This window comes from Callorhinchus milii, unplaced genomic scaffold (genome assembly GCF_018977255.1).
Source record: "Callorhinchus milii isolate IMCB2004 unplaced genomic scaffold, IMCB_Cmil_1.0 Scaffold8, whole genome shotgun sequence".
Taxonomy (NCBI): domain Eukaryota; kingdom Metazoa; phylum Chordata; class Chondrichthyes; order Chimaeriformes; family Callorhinchidae; genus Callorhinchus; species Callorhinchus milii.
Genome location: NW_024704749.1, coordinates 364,322 through 382,318, shown reverse-complemented (window position 1 = coordinate 382,318; position 17,997 = coordinate 364,322). Strand labels below are relative to the sequence as shown.

Below are 17,997 nucleotides of genomic sequence, written 5' to 3'. Positions count from 1 at the left end.
CCTTGTTCATGTATTCAGCCCATCCATTATGTACAGTGCACAACTGCCCCACAACTAGTCCCCACAATGTCCTCACAATCTAAACCCTTCCCTGCTACACCATCTCTCAAGCCATGCATTTACTTGTCGATCTTATTGCTCCTATGCTGACTAGCACATGGCACAGTGAGTAATCCTGAAATTAGAACCCCCAACACCTCACCTCAGATAGCTATGTCGTAATTCCTGGAACTCGCTCTGCAGGACCTGAAACCTATACTTTACTGTCGATGGTTCCTACATGAACCACAAATATTGGAGATTCTCCTTCCTTCTCTAAACTGTTCAGAACCTGCTTACACTAGCACCTGGGATGCAAAGGAGTTTAGGCAAAAGATATCAAAACCACGGAAACATTGATTCACTAGCATGATCAGATGCATTGATGATGAGGCTCAGAAAACCTGAATTGCATTCACTCAAGCAGAGAAAGTTCAAGCATGGACCCTGTGTACTGACATCATCATTTTAACAGCAGAGGTTACACAAAGAGTTCAATCTATTTAAAGTTTAATGTTAAACTTTATTTGTGACGCAGAGAATCTAATGAAAACATAGCCCTGCAGGCAGGGTTAATAGACCGTGGATGCACCGGCTCTTTGCACAAAGAAGTTAATAAATTAGACTCAAGTTAAAAAAACCAGCAATACACATCTTAAGCTCTATTGCTTCACATTTCTGTTCAGCCTTAAATATCTCAGTGTCATTTCTGTAAGAGTCAAACCCCACAACAGTTAGAATAGAGATTTGGTGCTGGACACATCGACAGGACAAGATGCTGAAGAAGCTGGTAGGTTCTCTCATCGTGTGTAATGTCTCGTCTGCACTAATTTACATTTTTACTCTTGTTTATTTCATTTTTGGTGGAGTTTCTGGGCATTTATTATTAATAATAATCCTCCTCTTTGACCGTACTTTCAATCTCCTTGCTTCCCACACCCTCCCCCACCCCGACCCCCAGCTCAGGTCCGTAACTGTCTGTCCAGTGCCTTCGGACGTCCTCCCAATGTGAAAGGCGCTTCACAATTGTAATTTTGTTGTTGTTGTTGTAATATTATTATTATTATTAATATTATCTAACTGAAGAACAGATCCTTGTGCTGCTTCTGCTAGTGTGCTGTGGAAATAAATTGAAATGGTTTCTATTTTATTCCTAATGAAATAGTCAGTACCAGGTCAGTCAGGACTGACTGCACAACACAGTACCAAGTGGTTGTTGGTGCCAAGTTGAAATTCATACTCTGAGAGATCATACAATATTGGTAAATGGAAGTAAGATTCTAGTCCGTATGATCCAAGGTTAGAGACATTACTGAGACTTCACAGTGGGAACGTTGCTCTGTATATAACCCTTGCTAGAACTTACATAAGAATGCTTGACAGAAGCATGTAAAGGAAGTTTGCTCTGCATATAACCCTCGTAGGATCTGATTTAAGAGTGCTTGATGCAACAGTATGAAAGGAATTTTACTTTGTAACTAACCGGTGCGGTAGATAACCTGAGAATGATTGGTTCTGTCACTGCTCAATAATAAATCATCCTTACAATAAATAGAGAGAAACTGCTTTCATCCCATCAGTTTGGACTGAATTCAAATCCACCCCCTGCTTGACCCAGGCCTTTCTACTAATATTGGCAACGGGGGGTGCAAGCTGTAATGCTACAGCAATTCCTTCAACTCTGTGTGCATTTACATGATTTATTTAGACTCCATTATCTCCACCCTGACTTCCCTCAGTAACCTGGGATGCATCCCCGTCTGGACCGGGTGACTTATCTACCTTGAGCACTGACAGCCTTGTTAGAATCTCCTCTCGGTTTATTCTTATCCAATTTCTCTACCCTCTCCTCCGATACTGTGGCATTGGCTGCGTCCTCTTCTTTTGTCAAGACATATGAAAAGTACTCATTCAGTACGTCAGCCTCTGCCGCCACAGGAAGATTTCCTCTTTGGTCCCTTATTGGACCCACCCGACCTTTGACTAACCTTTTATTCTGTATCTGCTTATAAAATACCTTAGGATTCCCTTTTATGTTACCCCCTAATCTTTTCTCATACAATATCTTTGCCCCTCTTATTTCCTTTCTCTGTACTTTCTATATTCTATTTGATTACCTTCTGTATTTTGGACCCGACATGTATCATAAATCTCCTTTTTCTGTTTTATTTTAATCCCAATTTCCTTATTCATTCAGGGAGTTTTGGATGCCCTCCTTTCCCCTTCGTGGGAATGTACTTGTTCTGCTTTATACTTTTATTCCTTCCCTATCCCTCCTGAATCCATTGTAGCCAGGAATATTCAGCTCCCATTCCTGCTCTTGTTTGAGCCAGGTCTCTGTTATTGCCACCACATCATAACCCCATGTGGCAACTTGAGCCGCAGCTCACCAATATTATCTGTCACACTCCGTGCATTTATGCACATGCACTCCAAGACCAACTGAGTCTGCTCTGAATTTCTCCCCCATCTAATCCCTCCTTTTTCTGGATTACTCCTGATCACATTGCTATTTGTCTCTCCCAGCCCTCTATGTAACTTGTACGTCCTCTCTAATGCTACATCCTGATTCCCTTCCCCCCTCAAAATTAGTTTAAACCCTTCTCCACAGCACTTGTTAACCTCCCTGTGAGGACATTGGTCCCAGCCCTGTTCAGGTATAACCCATCCACCTTGTACAGGTCCCACCTGCCCCACAACTTGTCCCAGTGATCCAAGAACCTGAAGCCCTCCTTTCTGCACCATTTCTCCAGCCATATATTCATGTGTTTGATTCTGCTGTTTTGATAGTCACTTGCATGAGGCACTGGGAGTAATCCAGAGATTACTTTGAGGTCCTTTGAGGTCCTACTCTTTAGCTTTTTCCCTGGCTTCTGATACTCTCCCTGTAGGATCTCAGCTCTTTGTTTCCCTACATCATGGATCCCAACATGACTTCTGTATGTTCCCCTTCTCCCTGTAGAATATTTTGCACCCATTCCATGATAAGACGTTAAACAGAGGTCCTGTCTGCCTGTCAGGTGGACGTTAAAGATCCCTTGGCATTATTCAAAAAGAGTAGGAAGCTTTTGGCCAACAAATCCCTCAAATAAAAATGATCTTTCTCTCCATGGCTGTCTGTGGAGCATTCAGTACACAAATTGGCTGCTGCATTTCACCCACAAAAAATGCACAATCAATACACTTCACAAAATATCCTGTGATGCACTCTGAGACGTCTCGATGATGATCAAGGTGCTATATCAAAAGCAAAGATTATTATATATATATATGATCGGTCTGTTATTTTTTCTGAAGTTTTGTTTATTGAGCCTGTAATGGGTCAGATGGGTTGAAATGTGACTCATGCTTCCTTTTGTTGTAGTTGCAGGGACATCTGCTTTTCCCATTGATCCTGGTGGCTGGAATTGGAGGAAGCTTCCAATATGGATTCAATGTTTCTTCCATCAATGCAAACTCAGCTGTAAGCAATGTAGCCTTATGCACTTTCCATAACATTCTGTCAATAGGACAGAGAAAAAACTTCAAACAAACTTAGCAGCCAAGGCGAGGATCAAATGACTTGTTACCAAATGGCTTATTGTCAAATAGCTTGGATTATTATTACAGTGACTTGGTATACAGGTTGAGTTCCAATCTAACCCTTCATTGAATTACTCACCTTGTATGTGCCAATCATTGCCTTGTGCACCTTGCTTACATGCCTTGTACATACCTTTTGATGGGACAAATGAAATCTTGGGGGTTAAACTTGCCTGTTTCTTTCCCTATTTTAAGGAACAAGGTTAAAATATGTTGAATAATCTAGCATCCAAACCTGGGAAAAGGCCTGGGTTCTGTCGTCTTTATTGTGGGGGGATCATTTTCAAATGCATCAAATGACCTTCTTAAATTTATGCACGAGACACAGGACACTCATGTATATTGTGTTCTGAGTTAGTGCCGTATCCCATGAATATTCCTGAAGAGACAATTTTCTGTGCTTACAAATGACAAGAGGCCCAATGGACTGAAGAGTTGTGACAGTGCTGTACAGTTTGTGATGTGAGAGAAACAAAGTCACTTACAACCAACCTCCGCTCCAATAAATTAAAACATTATTAAATGATTACAATAAATTATCAGCTTGTGGAAGTGCTCAGAGCCCCACACTCTCATGTTTCTGATTATGTGTGCAGCTACTTATCATATTTTGCTAAATAATCTCAATTATATATTTAGCAAATTAATTTTAATTTTGATTCATTTTACACAGATTTTCAGTTTTTAATACAGACTTATTTCAATCGGTGTTTACAGTATATTAAGCTTTTTATTGCTGAGACGTGGGCTGAGCGTTTTGGCACCAAACTGGAGGACACGACAGTCAAACTTATTTGGTCCTTAGTTGTTTCCATCTATCCTATTGGAGGCTTGCTGGGAACACTGAACGCCGGGCATCTAGCAGTGAAGTACGGAAGGTAGGAGCGCTGAAAATATGCACATAAATATCTTTCTATGAATTCTTTTTTGTATGGATTTAACAGCAACAGTTCCAGATAATTTAGGGCTCTTTGGACTATTAGATCTCTTTATGGAGTCCTGTAGCTCAGTGGTTAGAGCACTCACCTCGCAAGTGAGAAACCTGGGTTTGATTCCCGGCCGAGTAAAATGTTGGGCAAATTTCCTTATTCCACTCGCCTCTGTTTATCTCGCAGTAAGTAGGAACCCGATTGTTGGTCGATTGGTGGATCATCTTTCTGGGGGTAATAATTCCTTCAAAAAAATAAATAAAAATTGGTCACTCAATCCACGACTGTTTGTGGGACACTGCTGTACGCAATTGGCTGCCACGTTTCAACCACAAAATATACAGTGTATTCTGTAAAGTGCTTTGCCATGTCTTACAGATGTAATGAGGCTCTATATCAAATGCAAGGATTATTATTATTATTAATACACCATGCAACAGGTTATTCCCATTAGAGCAGAGAAGGGGACCTGATAGAGGTCTTCAAGATCATGAAAGGTTTCGACAGGCGAGATAGGAAAAAGCTGTTTCCGCTGGTAGGTGTGTCTGTGACTCGCGGTCACAGTCTTAAGATATCACCAAAAGAAGCAGAGGGGAGGTTAGAAGAAATGTTTTCACTCAGCGAGTTGTTTGGATTTGGATTGATCCGCCCGAAAGGGCAGTGAAGTCCGATTCGATAACAGCTTTTAAGAGAGAACTGGATAGGTATCGGGGGAAGACTGGTTTGTGGGGTTATGGGGAGAAAGCTGGTGAGTGGGGTTAATAAAAGTCAGTTGCTCTGTCAAAGAGCCACACAGACTCGATGGGCTGAATGGCCTCCTTCTGTGCCGTAACATTCTATGATTCTATGATTCTATCAGGAAGGGTGGTTGTGGCCAGGTCACTGGTCTCACTTACGAAACAGCTTGATGCTGTAATGGGAAACAGGTAGGAATGAATTCTGGAAGGATTAGATCAAATGGGTTGTAGTGTTTATTTTTTTGAAATATGCAGATTTCTGCTCAAACTGTAATATTTGCTCTATCCCCCTTATACATCAACAGTTTACATTTATATTAGATGTGTCACCTCTGAGTCAGAAGGTTGTGGGTTCAAGTCCCATGTCAGAACTTGAAATCACACAGTCTAAGGGCAAGCTGACAGTCCAGTGCAGTGCTGGGTATGTGCTGTGTTGTCGGAGACACTGTTCTTTGGATCAGACTTTAAACTGAGGTCCTGTCTGTCCAAGTAGATGTGAAAGATTCCATGGCACTATATCAAAAGAGAAGGGAGCTTCTCCTGGTGTTCTGGCCAACAATACCCCAAATTAGTCACTTACGACATGATTGTGGGACATTGCTGTGTGCAAACTGGCTGCCATGTTTCACCCACAAAATACACAGTCGTATGAAGCGCATTGAGATGTTTCCACAACGTGATAAGGTGCTTTATCAAATGCAATGATTATTATTATAATCTTATATCATTATTATCTCGAATTCAAGATCCTCATCCTCGCCTACAAGGCCATTCACGGCCTCGCTCCCTCCTACCTCTCCGACCTACTATCCCCCTATCTACCACCCCGTACCCTCCGTTCCTCTGGCTCCGGTCTGCTCCACATTCTCTGCCCCAACCGCCCGACCATCGGTGGCCTTCAGCCTCTCAGCCCCGAGGCTCTGGAACTCCATCCCCAGTGCCTTCGCCGCTTCCTCCCTTTCCTCCTTCAAGGCCGGTCTCAAGACCTTTCTCTTTGACTGTGCCTTCACCCCCCCCTCTCGACTCTCTACCCCCTCCTCGCTCCCTCCCTTCCCTCCCCTCACCCTGACCATCTCCCCCCTCCTCGCTCCTCCCTTCCCTCCCCTCACCATGACCATTTCCCCCCTCCTCGCTCCCTTCCTTCCCTCCCCTCACCCTGACCATTTCCCCCCTCCTCGCCCCTCCCTTCCCTCCCCTCCCCCTGACCATTTCCCCCCTCCTCGCCCCCTCCCTTCCCTCCCCTCACCCTGACCATTTCCCCCTCCTCGCCCCCTCCCTTCCCTCCCCTCACCCTGACCATTTCCCCCCTCCTCGCCCCCTCCCTTCCCTCCCCTCACCCTGACCATTTCCCCCCTCCTCGCCCCCTCCCTCCCCTCCCCTCACCCTGACCATTTCCCCCCTCCTCACCACCTCCCTTCCCTACCTTCCCTGACCATTTCCCCCCTCCTCGCCCCCTCCCTTCCCTCCCCTCACCCTGACCATTTCCCCTCTCCTCGCCCCCTCCCTCCCTCCTCTCCCCTCACCCTGACCATCTCCCCCCTCCTCGCCCCCTCCCTTCCCTCCCCTCACCCTGACCATTTCCCCCCTCCTCGCCCCCTCCTTTCCCTCCCCTCACCCTGACCATTTCCCCCCTCCTCACCCCCTCCCTTCCCTCCCCGCACCCTGACCATTTCCCCCCTCCTCGCCCCCTCCCTCCCCTCCCCCTGACCATTTCCCCCCTTCTCGCCCCTCCCTTCCCTCCCCTCACCCTGACCATTTCCCCCCTCCTCACCCCCTCCCTTCCCTCCCCTCCCCCTGACCATTTCCCCCCTTCTCGCCCCCTCCCTTCCCTCCCCTCACCCTGACCATTTCCCCCCTCCTCGCTCCCTCCCTTCCCTCCCCTCACCCTGACCATTTCCCCCTCCTCGCTCCCCCCCTTCCCTCCCCTCACCCTGACCATTTCCCCACTGCTCGGGTCCTGACCCAACTGTCCAGTGCTTTGGTACGTCCTCCCGACGTGAAAGGCGCTCTATAAATGGAATCTTGTTGTTGTTGTATTATTATTATAATATCATACCTTTCACATTGGGAAAAGTCTCAAGTGCTTCACACAATGACGGTGTGTCCAAACTGTGGGGTGGGAGTGGAAAGCTGAGAAGGGGAAATACAATGCAGGATTAGATCTAACCTTATTATTTTGTATTTCAGAAAGAAAGTCCTGCTGTTCAATAATCTGGTGGATATTCTAGCAGCTACAATAATGCTGCTCAGCAGGATGGCTCGATCTTTTGAGATGATTATGGTGGGACGCTTCTTGTATGGAATCAATGCAGGTATATGGCTGCTTCACACATTTGTTAGGATCAGTTCTGAATTTTTAAAGGGTGCGATTTATTTAACCTCTGAATGTGGTGCTGCACTTTGTGCATTTCACCTCAGAGATGGAGAGGAGAGACAAGGGACAAGCTATTGGTCTGCAGAGAGAAGTCTAGAGTCCATAATAATAATCCTTGCATTTCATATAGCTCCGTATCACGTCTTTGAGACGTCTCAAAGCGCTTCACAGGATATACTGTGAAGTGAATTGACAGCAATGTCCCACAGCCAGTTGTGGATTGAGTGACCGATTTATTATTTTTTTTGAAGGAATTATTACCCCCGGAAAAGTGATCTAAAGAATGAGAGAGTGCATGTGGAGGTCGCTGTTTATTGAGACATATTTTGCATCAGAGAGGAATCTAAACCAAGCCAAGATGAGGCCAAGGAACTCCTCATGATCATTAATTACACACATGTAATAGAGAACTGTACATCACAAAGACCTATTGACCAGTATTCACAACACACTTGGCTGCAAAATTCTTACATCATTGTTGCTTTAATAGTGTTTTCAGGCAACTTGGAGTCACTCAGGCTGCACAGTGCTCTCGTCAGACCTCACCTGTGCGGTTCTGGTTCTGCGACATAAGGCCCTGGAGGCCATGGCCCCAGTGTTAAAGGAATGAGTGGTGAGCAACGATTAGACAAGCTCAGGCTCTTCAATCCTGAGTGAAGATGGCTCACAGGGGACCGCAGAGAAGTGTATAACATTTTAAATAGGATTAACAAAGAGAAGCCAAGATCAATACTTTTGGATGCAACAGGACAGTAGAACAAGAGGACATGGGCTTAGAATTGTAAAGGGCAATTTCAGGAAAGATCTCAGAGTTTTTCTTTACACAGAGGGTCATCGATAACTGGTACAGGTTGCCAGGTAAGTGGGACAGTCCAAGACACTTGACTCATTTAAAAAGCAGCTTGATGCTGTGATGGGGAGTTAGTTTCTGGAAGGATGAGATCGGATGGGCCTAAGGGCTTTCTTCACCCAAACCAATCTAATGTACTGACAAACCTTGGACACAGCGCAGAATGTTTGACGAGCAGAAGATCCTCAGCATCAACTGATTTATGCTTCAATTCCTGGCTGATCAATCTGCTATCAATTATGTTTGCGACAAAACAGGCGCTATATGTCATAGCAGTGATTGGGAAGTAAACACTCTCTGTTTGTTAATGTGTGTTACTCTGAATGTGTTAGTGCTGACAACTGTGTGTGTGCGTGTGTGTGCTGGTGACTCTGTGTACGTGTGTGTGTGTGTGTGTGCATGGGTGACTGTGTGTACGTGTGTGTGTGTGTGTGTATGCCATGACAGTGTGTGTGTATGTGTACATGGGTGACTGTGTGTACGTGTGTGTGTGTGTGTGTATGCCATGACAGTGTGTGTGTATGTGTACATGGGTGACTGTGTGTACGTGTGTGTGTGTGTGTGTATGCCATGACAGTGTGTGTGTATGTGTACATGGGTGACTGTGTGTACGTGTGTGTGTGTGTATGCCATGATAGTGTGTGTGTATGTGTACATGGGTGACTGTGTGTACGTGTGTGTGTGTGTACATTGTGTGCTGGGACGTCCTCCCGATGTGAAAGGCGCTCTATAAATGGAATCTTGTTGTTGTTGTTGTTGTGTGTGTGAGTTAGGGTGTTTGCTGATAACTATGTGTGTGGGTGTGTGTGTGCTGGTGACTGTGTGTACACACATGTGTGTTTGTGTACAGGTGATTCTGTATGTGTGTGTGTGCTGATGACTCTGTTTCTTGGTGACTGTATGTGAGTTGGTGACTATGTGCGTGTCTGTGCCGGTGACTGTGTGTGTGCTGATGTCTGTGTATGTGTGTGTGTGTGCTGGTGACGATGTGTGTGCTGGTGACTGTGTGTGTGTGTGCTGATGTCTGTGTGTGTGTGCTGATGTCTGTGTGTGTGTGCTGGTGACTGTGTGTGCTGGTGACTGTGTGTATGTGTGTGTACTGATGTCTGTGTGTATGCTGCTGACGGTGTGTGTGCGTGTGCTGATGACTGTGTGTGTGCGTGTGCTGATGTCTGTGCGTGTGCTGTGACTGTGTGTGTGTGTGCTGATGTCTGTGCGTGTGTGCTGGTAACTGTGCGTGTGTGCTGGTGACTGTGTGTGCTGATGTCTATGTGTGTGCTGGTGACTGTTTGTGTGCTGGTGACTGTGTGTGTGTGTGTGTGCTGATGACTGTGTGTGCGCTGGTGACTGTGTGTGTGTGTGCTGGTGACTGTGTCTATGTGTGTGCTAGTGACTGTGTGTGTGCTGATGTCTGTATGTGTGTGTGCTGATGACTGTGTGTGTGTGTGTGTGTGTGCGTGTTGATGTCTATGTGTGTGTGCTGGTGATTGTGTGTGTGTGTGCTGATGTCTGTGTGTGTGTGTGCGTGCTGATGTCTGTGTGTGTGCTGGTGACTGTGTGGTGTGTGTGTGTGCTGGTGACTGTGTGTGTGCTGGTGACTGTGTGTGTGTGTGCTGATGTCTGTGTGTGTGTGTGTGTGTGCTGGTGACTGTGTGTGTGTGTGTGTGTGTGTGTGCTGATGTCTGTGTGTGTGCTGGTGACTGTGTGTGTGTGCGTTGATGTCTATGTGTGTGCTGGTGACTGTGTGTGTGTGTGTGCTGATGTCTGTATGTGTGTGTGCTGATGACTGTGTGTGTGTGTGTGTGCGTGTTGATGTCTATGTGTGTGTGCTGGTGATTGTGTGTATGTGTGCTGGTGATTGTGTGTATGTGTGCTGATGTCTGTGTGTGTGTGTGCTGATGTCTGTGTGTGTGCTGGTGACTGTGTGTGTGTGTGTGTGCTGATGTGTGTGTGTGCTGGTGACTGTGTGTGTGTGTGCTGGTGACTGTGTGTGTGTGTGCTGGTGACTGAGTGTGTGTGTGTGTGCTGATGTCTGTGTGTGTGTATGCGCTGGTGACTGTGTGTGTGTGTGCTGATGTCTGTGTGTGTGTTGTGTGCTGGTGACGGTGTGTGAGATGAATGCTGTACTGTACTGTCAGATGACACCCTCAGTCCAGAATTAGTGCAGATTGAATGGCAGCAGCAAAAGTAATAACAATGGGAATAAAACAAATGGAACATGAGGGCCCCCAAATGGTTTCGAGGCGGAGCAGTGTGTCCTGGGATTCGACAGTGTTAATGAACTAATCAGCTTTTACCCTTAACAGTATTTGAAGTGTCTCATACCCAGCTTGATGTGCCCACAAGTTGTGGAGCAGTCGATGGGACTCCAAATATGTTCAGATTCCCTCAAGAATCCAAACTATACACCGCACTGAGAATGGCTTGAGTCTGGACAATGCCATCACAACGAGATGCTCAGTAAATAACTTACTTGTTCTCCCTTGTTTATTTGAAGGGATTGGCCTCAATGTTCAGAGTATGTACCTTGGAGAAAGTTCACCAATCAAACTTCGAGGAGTTGTGTCTTTGACCCGAGCCATGTTTGTTGCCTTTGGCAAAGTGACAGGACAGACCATTGGACTCAGGTAAATGTGATCGTGCCCTTGACATTTGGACATATTCCTGTCTGCGGAATGCGGTGATATTTTACAACAACAAATTGCATTGATCTAGTGCCTCTCAGCAGGACATTCCAATGAGCTGGACAGTCAAGGGTTTGCGTCCGAGCTGTGGGCTGGAGTCAAGAGTGGTGGAAGGCAAGAGGGGTGGTGGTGGGAAAATGACCAAAGACGTGCCATTGAGGAAGGTTTTGAGATGGGCCTTGAAGGAGGCAAGAGAGTAGGCAAGCCGGAGGGGCTCCGGGATGGAGTTCCAAAGGGTGGGTGCAGAAAGGCTAAGGGCTTGACCGACCTGGAGTGGGCAGGATGGGGGAGGCGGAGCAGGCCAGTACCCACCAAGTGGAGACAGCAACTCGGTTGGTATGGTTTAGGAGGCAGAGCTACCTCTGACACAGAGTTGCACCCAATGACAATTTTAGTTTGTTATTGGGTGCAACTAAATCCAGTTTTCCAATTCATCATGTGATTGACAGTTGAAGGAAGTGATGGCAGAATGAAGCTGTTGCCATGCAACTATTGCATCTCTGACTTTCTTGCTCATATCCTTTGTTTTGGTCGGCTGAGTGTCTGATACATTGCGGAAACTCTTCACCTTGCATAAGTGTATCCAAACTAGACTGTGAGAGTTCCACACATTGCATGAAAATTCCCCTTTATCTGGAATGGAATGTGCACTCTCTTTCCTGAGAGATGATCCTGATCACCTAAACCTGGAAAGTATTAGATGCAGGTTGGTGGGAAACAAGGCTTTGGTACCCCAGAGATATTGCTGGAGTTTACCCAATTAAAACTGCTTGTTGTTGCAAAATCTGTCTGACAAGCACCACACTGCTTGTCTGATTAGGATGACCCTATCCATTAGGGCTTGCGCTTGCAGAGTTAACAAGTGCCAAGTGAGAGCATCAGCTCAATTCCAAGATTGACTGGTTCTTCATTAGATCTCAGACAAGTGCAGATTTGAGCCCCTGCTAAGTCGATAGCTGCTACCAGACGCACCTGACAGATGACACGGTGAGCAGCAACAACTCAACCTCAAATGTATAAGTGCAATGTTACCATCCTCCTCTGAGCAGTGGTTTCACCAGTTGGAACAGGAACAGATCTCTGCCAACCAATCAAGACAAATATCAAGTTTGAATATAGGAACATGTTTCACAAATCTGGACTCCACATAATGCATTCCAGGAGCTGTGGCCCCAAACCTGGCAGGTCCCACACTGCATTCTAAGGCAGTGCTGGGAGAATTGTATCAACCAACTGTCCTCCGATGAGACATTAAACCGAGGTCTTTCAGATAGTGCTAATATCCTCCAAAAAGACTTCTAGTTCGGCTTTAATAATTCACGATTTTACATAATAGCTCTCCTTCCCTTTTACAGTTACTCTGAAAAGATCCTGCTCAGTGGATGAGTGGCTTGAGCTGCCTTCAGTTTGTTTATCACTTGAGCTGCAGAAACAAGAAAGTCACTGGCTACATCGTTTTCTCATTGAGTACATATTGTTAGCCATCAGCCAGACTCCATCCCAGGCTTAATGGTCAGCAATATCCTTCGTGTACGGAGTACCTCGGCACAATCACTCATAGCACAAAGAATGGATAGATAACACTGCAACCCCTCAGCACAGGATGAATACGTTGTCAAAGACATTCAACAGCTGTCTTCTTAGAATCATAGAACTATTAAAATTTACAGCGTTGGAAAGGCCAAAGAGCTGTGCTGGCTCTTTGAAAAAAGCAATTAATATCGTCTCATTAACCTGCCTTTTCCCCATAGCCTTTAAATTATTCTTTTTTAAATATCTTTCTTGTTCCCTCTTAAAAGCTAATTTGGATTATGCCCCAACCCCCGCACCCAGCACAGCTTTCCACATCCTAACAATTCTGCGTAAAAAACATTCCTTCTAATCTCCTGACACAGGTGGTCTGAAGTAACATCGAACAATACAATTGTTACTCATAATAACAATAATAATCTCATGATCAATTGCTGTGTCACGCTGACTCTGATGTCATCTAATTGGCAAAACTCAGAAAGGAAGCAGAGAATTTCTGAAGGAATTTGCTCCACCTTTGAAGTCTTGACATATTCGAATCTTCCCGAAAGCGAAAACGTTGACTTACTTGCAAACGTTCACTCGCTCAGGAAGAGCATTTTACTGAGAGCTCGTTCCGTCTGGAACAATCTTTCTCGTGCAGCCTGGTTACCCAGGACCACAGGCTTCAGGTCCACACTTTTGGTCATCAATGTCATTGCTGTTGATGGGACATTGCAAATCGGTTGCTGGTTTACCTACAAATACATACTAAACTTTGTGGTGAATCCTGTGCAGCATTTTGAGATCACCTCCTGACTTGACGATAACAGTTACAAGGATTATTATATTTATTAATATTCTGACAATTATTAATAATCATAATCTTTGCATTTGATATAGTGCCCTATCACGTCATTTGAGACGTTTCAAAGCATCTCAATTCCTTTTGGTTAGGGTGTCAGTGGATTCATTGTTGAGCTGATTGTAGTCTCACCAACCCCTTCCCCCAGTGCAGGGCTGGACGGTTTTTGTGAGGGGCTACTTCTGACCATTGTCTTCCTTGAATAACGGTGGTTGTTAGGCATGATGCCATCTTATTGAGCAGTGGCTTTAGCTGCTTCTCCATAACTCCTGCTCCCCCCAAACCATGTTGATACAAAGTGACCAGATGTCTATGCCATAGCCTCTCATATTGATGTGTTTCCTTTTTGTTTCCCAGAGAAGTGTTGGGCACTGAACATAGATGGCATTTCCTGTTGGCCTTCAGTGGGCTGCCTGCCCTGATTCAGCTCATCAGCTTGCCTTGGTTCCCAGACAGCCCCAGGTACCTGTTGATTGACAGACAGGACAAGGTCTTGTGCTTGGATGGTAAGTCAACACACTGCTCATAATTTTGACGAATTTACTGTATTGTTTGCAGTATGAAATATTCATTGCATTGCTCAATACAGATTCTGTCTCGTCTCGAACCCTCCCCCACATTGACTAAATGGTCACATTAACAATGTTTGGCTCATTTGGAATTGCTCCCACTTCTGAGTCAAAAGGTTTTAGGTTCACGCTTCGTGTCATGATTTTGAGTTCATAGTCCAGGCTGACACTAATGAAGTGCTGGGAAACTTCTCCTCAAATAAGACATTAAACTGGGGTCCCGTTGGCCTGTTTAGTGGGCATTAAAGGTCCTATGACACTAACCTAAAAGAGAGGGAATTGGTCCTATGCAATAATCCTCCAGCTAAAAATTGGTTATTCACTTCATGTCTGTTTGTGGGACATTGCTGTGCATACGTTGGTTGCTGGTTTACGTACAAATACATAGCCATTAGACTCTATAACAAACTGTGCGAAGTGCTTTGATATGTTTGAATGTGATAAGGTACTATCTCAAATGCATGGATTATAATACTGACTTTTCATATAACCCCTTACATTGAATCCTCTGATCGCTTTGCATAATGGATTACTTTGATGTAAAGTAAAGGATATATATAGCAAACAATGCAACTAATCTGCACACAAATAGTAATGAGATGATCAAATGTAATATTTTTTCAGTGATGGAGGAATATTCGCTAGGATCAATAACAATAATCCTTGCATTTGATATAGCGCCTTATCACGTCTTCGAGATGTCTCAAAGAGCTTCACAGAATATACTGTAAAGTGAATTGACTGTATAATTTGTGGGTGAAATAGACAGGTTCAATTGGATTGTTCTTAGCCGATATTCCTCCCTCACTAAAAAAAAGGGACACGATGGGTAGCTGGGGGAAAGGAAACAGTTGCATTCATCTGGTGTCTGGCAGCTGAAGTTGGAGTAGAACTTCAACAAAAGTGAAGTGGGTTCCATGAGGAAAGTAAACACTGGCAGAATCAATATGTTGCCTTGACTACTCCAACTCCCTCCTTGTCAGCCTTCCCAACTCTTCCCTCCACAAACTGCAGATCATCCAGAACTTTGGAGCTCGTGTTCTCTCCTGAACGAGGCTCCGTGACCCCATCACCCCCACCCTCGCCCAACTCCATTGGCTCCTCATCCCCCAGAGGATCGAGTTCAAAATTCTTGTCCTCACCTTCAAGGCCATCCATGGCCTTGCCCCCTCCTGCCTCTCTGACCTGCTAACCCCTTATCAAGCTGTCCACTCCATCCACTCAGCAGGCTCCGGCCTGCTCCAGGTCTCCTGCCCGCCCGGCCCGCCCCACCATTGACCTCCTTCAGCCTCTCTGCTCCAACCCTCTGGAACTCCATCCCACATTCCCTTTGCCACACTCCCTCTCTTAAGGCATGCCTCAAGATCCTCCTCTTTGACCGTGCCCTCAGCCACCCTCCTACTCTCTCTGCCCTCCACCCTCCCTGATCCCAAAGCTCCCCCACCACTCAGGTCCTAATCCCTGACTGTTCAGCACCTTGAGATGTTCTGTCGACGTGAAAGGCGCGTTACAAATGTAATTTTGTATTGTATCCAGGAGATACTGGGGCTGTTCCACAGCTTGTGCCTCAGTCAGCTCCAGCAGATGGCAGGGTAAGCTGGGAGCACTGGGACCACAGTGTAGCCATGTAGCCCGAGTGATTCTGAACAGTTAGAAGGAAAGTTTCTATCTGCTTAGAGTGTAATTATTCTTTCTGTTGCCTCCAGCAAGAAGCCACCACATCCATAAATAGGATTTCGTTGTCATTGTGTTATTATTACAGGTATTTTGATCAGAATTATGTCAAAAGAGAATATTTATTCTGGTCTTTTCTGGAGGTGTACAGATACTTTCTCAATGCTCAAGCTGACCTTCAGAATTATTACTTTCACAGTTATTAGTTCAAAACAAAACTTAGCATATTCCGCTCTCCCAGAATAATCTAGCAAATTCTTTGCTATAGAACAAATCTGTTCCTACTTTTGTCCAGGCTTGGTGTGTTTTCTCATTCCACATGATTGGCTCATGTCTCTCCTGGTTTTTAGTCTTTTTTTTAGGTTTGTAGTCTATTTGTTGTTGTTTGTTGTTATTGTTGTTGTTTGTTGATGCTGGGCCAAAACATGACTTAGGAACATAGGAACAGGAGTAGGCCATTCAGCCCGTTGAGCCTGTTCCACCATTTAATTAGATCATAGCTGATCTTCTCTTGCTTTTCACTTGCCTTTCCATTCCCTATTGTCCCTCATGGATGTTCTTCATAAATTTCATTCTCAACTCCTTTAGCATTACTATTCTCTTCGCTCGATATATACTTCTTGTTTGTTTAATTCATGTCTATATTTCCAATATGGGCTAACTGCCTCTGAGTAACCTGCTTGTTTTCAGGCTATCCATTTTGTACCATGTTATTAATGGTAGCACTTACTCCATCTCTTCTGGTGACTTCCTTTATTTTGTTTATTTTGTTTCTTTTGCTATCCCCCACATCTTTACATCTAGGTTTTGCACTTAGCAAAAGTAACACCACTAACCCAACAAGCTGCAGTCCATGTCCCCCGCACCCCAGCAGGCTCACAGAAAGATCTGTTCCACTGCATTCATCCCCTACATTCCTCCAAATTCCCTAACATTTTTCTTCTATTTCTTTTCTCTATACCTCTCACATTCATCAAAGCCAGCTCCCATCCCGTAGGAATTTTTAAAAAAACTTCTTGACTCCCTTAACTCCCCTAAACCTTTTTCTTTGTTACTTTCCTATGTTTTACCTATGCTCCCCTCTCACGAGATGTTTTGAGACCTACCACCCTTAAGAACTCGTTTCTCAACACTTTTTCAAAATACCCAGCACTTTCCACCCCAAATGTAGAGGGATTCTCCTCCTCCCTACTGTCTGAGATCTCTTCAGATTACCCCCCTCTATCTTTCTCCCAATCTCTCTCCTTCACCCTCTTCTCCAGGCTTCACTTCATGTTTCCTTTTGTCCTTTGTCTCCTGTTCCAGCTTCTGTTCCTCTGTTCTCTGTCTCCTGTTCAACCCTCTGTTCTTCTCCTGAGCTCCCCTTACCTCACTTTCCAACACAAACCCCAAACCTTCCATCATTAGTGGAAACTCTCCCACCACAGTCTCCCTGAATTCCAGGGATCCTTTAACTTCCCCTTCCCCTCTCCTTCTCCTCCCACCATCTCCTCCTGGGGAATCACCACCACCTTGCTTGGATCCTGCTGAAAACTTCTCTCTCCCTATGAATTGTCTTTTCCCACTTTCCTTCTCGCTTCTTCTCTCCTTTACTACCACCCTTACCTTTAAATTTTATTTCCCTTTGTTCACTATAGGAAGACATTAGCATCTCCAGCGGCCTTTTTACCATTCTCTTTCACTTCCTTACTGTCCTCTTTCCTCCTGCTACCCTTTTCTCCTCCATGAATTTCTTGCTGAGTTCCCTCTTCCTTGTTTGCCATCTCCAGCATGAACATCCTCCTTCAACAAGGTGGAAGAATCTTTACAGACAATTTGTGACTTGCCAGCCACCTGGATGTTGTTGAGGTCTAAGTGCAACACCAAGATCACTCAGCACCAGTTGCTTAATCCAGGTTATCACATGAGGGAAATCCATATTCCTGTGAAGCAACTCTGCCTACAGTAAGGTTCCCAATCCTACCTGCTGCTCATTTCACCATGATGTTTCCGAGGGCAGCAGGCTGTAGCTAGTCAACGCCTAAACCAACTAGTCATTACCACTGGTATTAAACACCTGAGAAAAGATGGGAATTGCTGCTTTGAACCCCACCCATTAATGAGGACCAAGTAACGATTATACTCCTATAATGTGCTAATGTTTATGCCACTATAAAAGACCTACGGAATTTGCTGTGTACTTTAA

General features: G+C 45.1%; 1 protein-coding gene across 1 annotated transcript in view; it reads left to right on the top strand.

The window, feature by feature from the left end:
- The first annotated feature begins 732 nt into the window (after nt 1-732).
- The window catches only part of LOC103190031 (solute carrier family 2, facilitated glucose transporter member 11), a 30,949-nt gene continuing 13,684 nt past the window's right edge, over nt 733-17,997 (top strand). The window contains exons 1-6 of the mRNA XM_007910636.2: nt 733-829; nt 3,404-3,502; nt 4,339-4,499; nt 7,475-7,599; nt 11,009-11,138; nt 13,927-14,075. Coding sequence (XP_007908827.1) covers nt 815-829; nt 3,404-3,502; nt 4,339-4,499; nt 7,475-7,599; nt 11,009-11,138; nt 13,927-14,075 — 679 coding nt within the window. The 5' untranslated portion in view covers nt 733-814. The remainder of the gene's footprint in view (nt 830-3,403; nt 3,503-4,338; nt 4,500-7,474; nt 7,600-11,008; nt 11,139-13,926; nt 14,076-17,997) is intronic.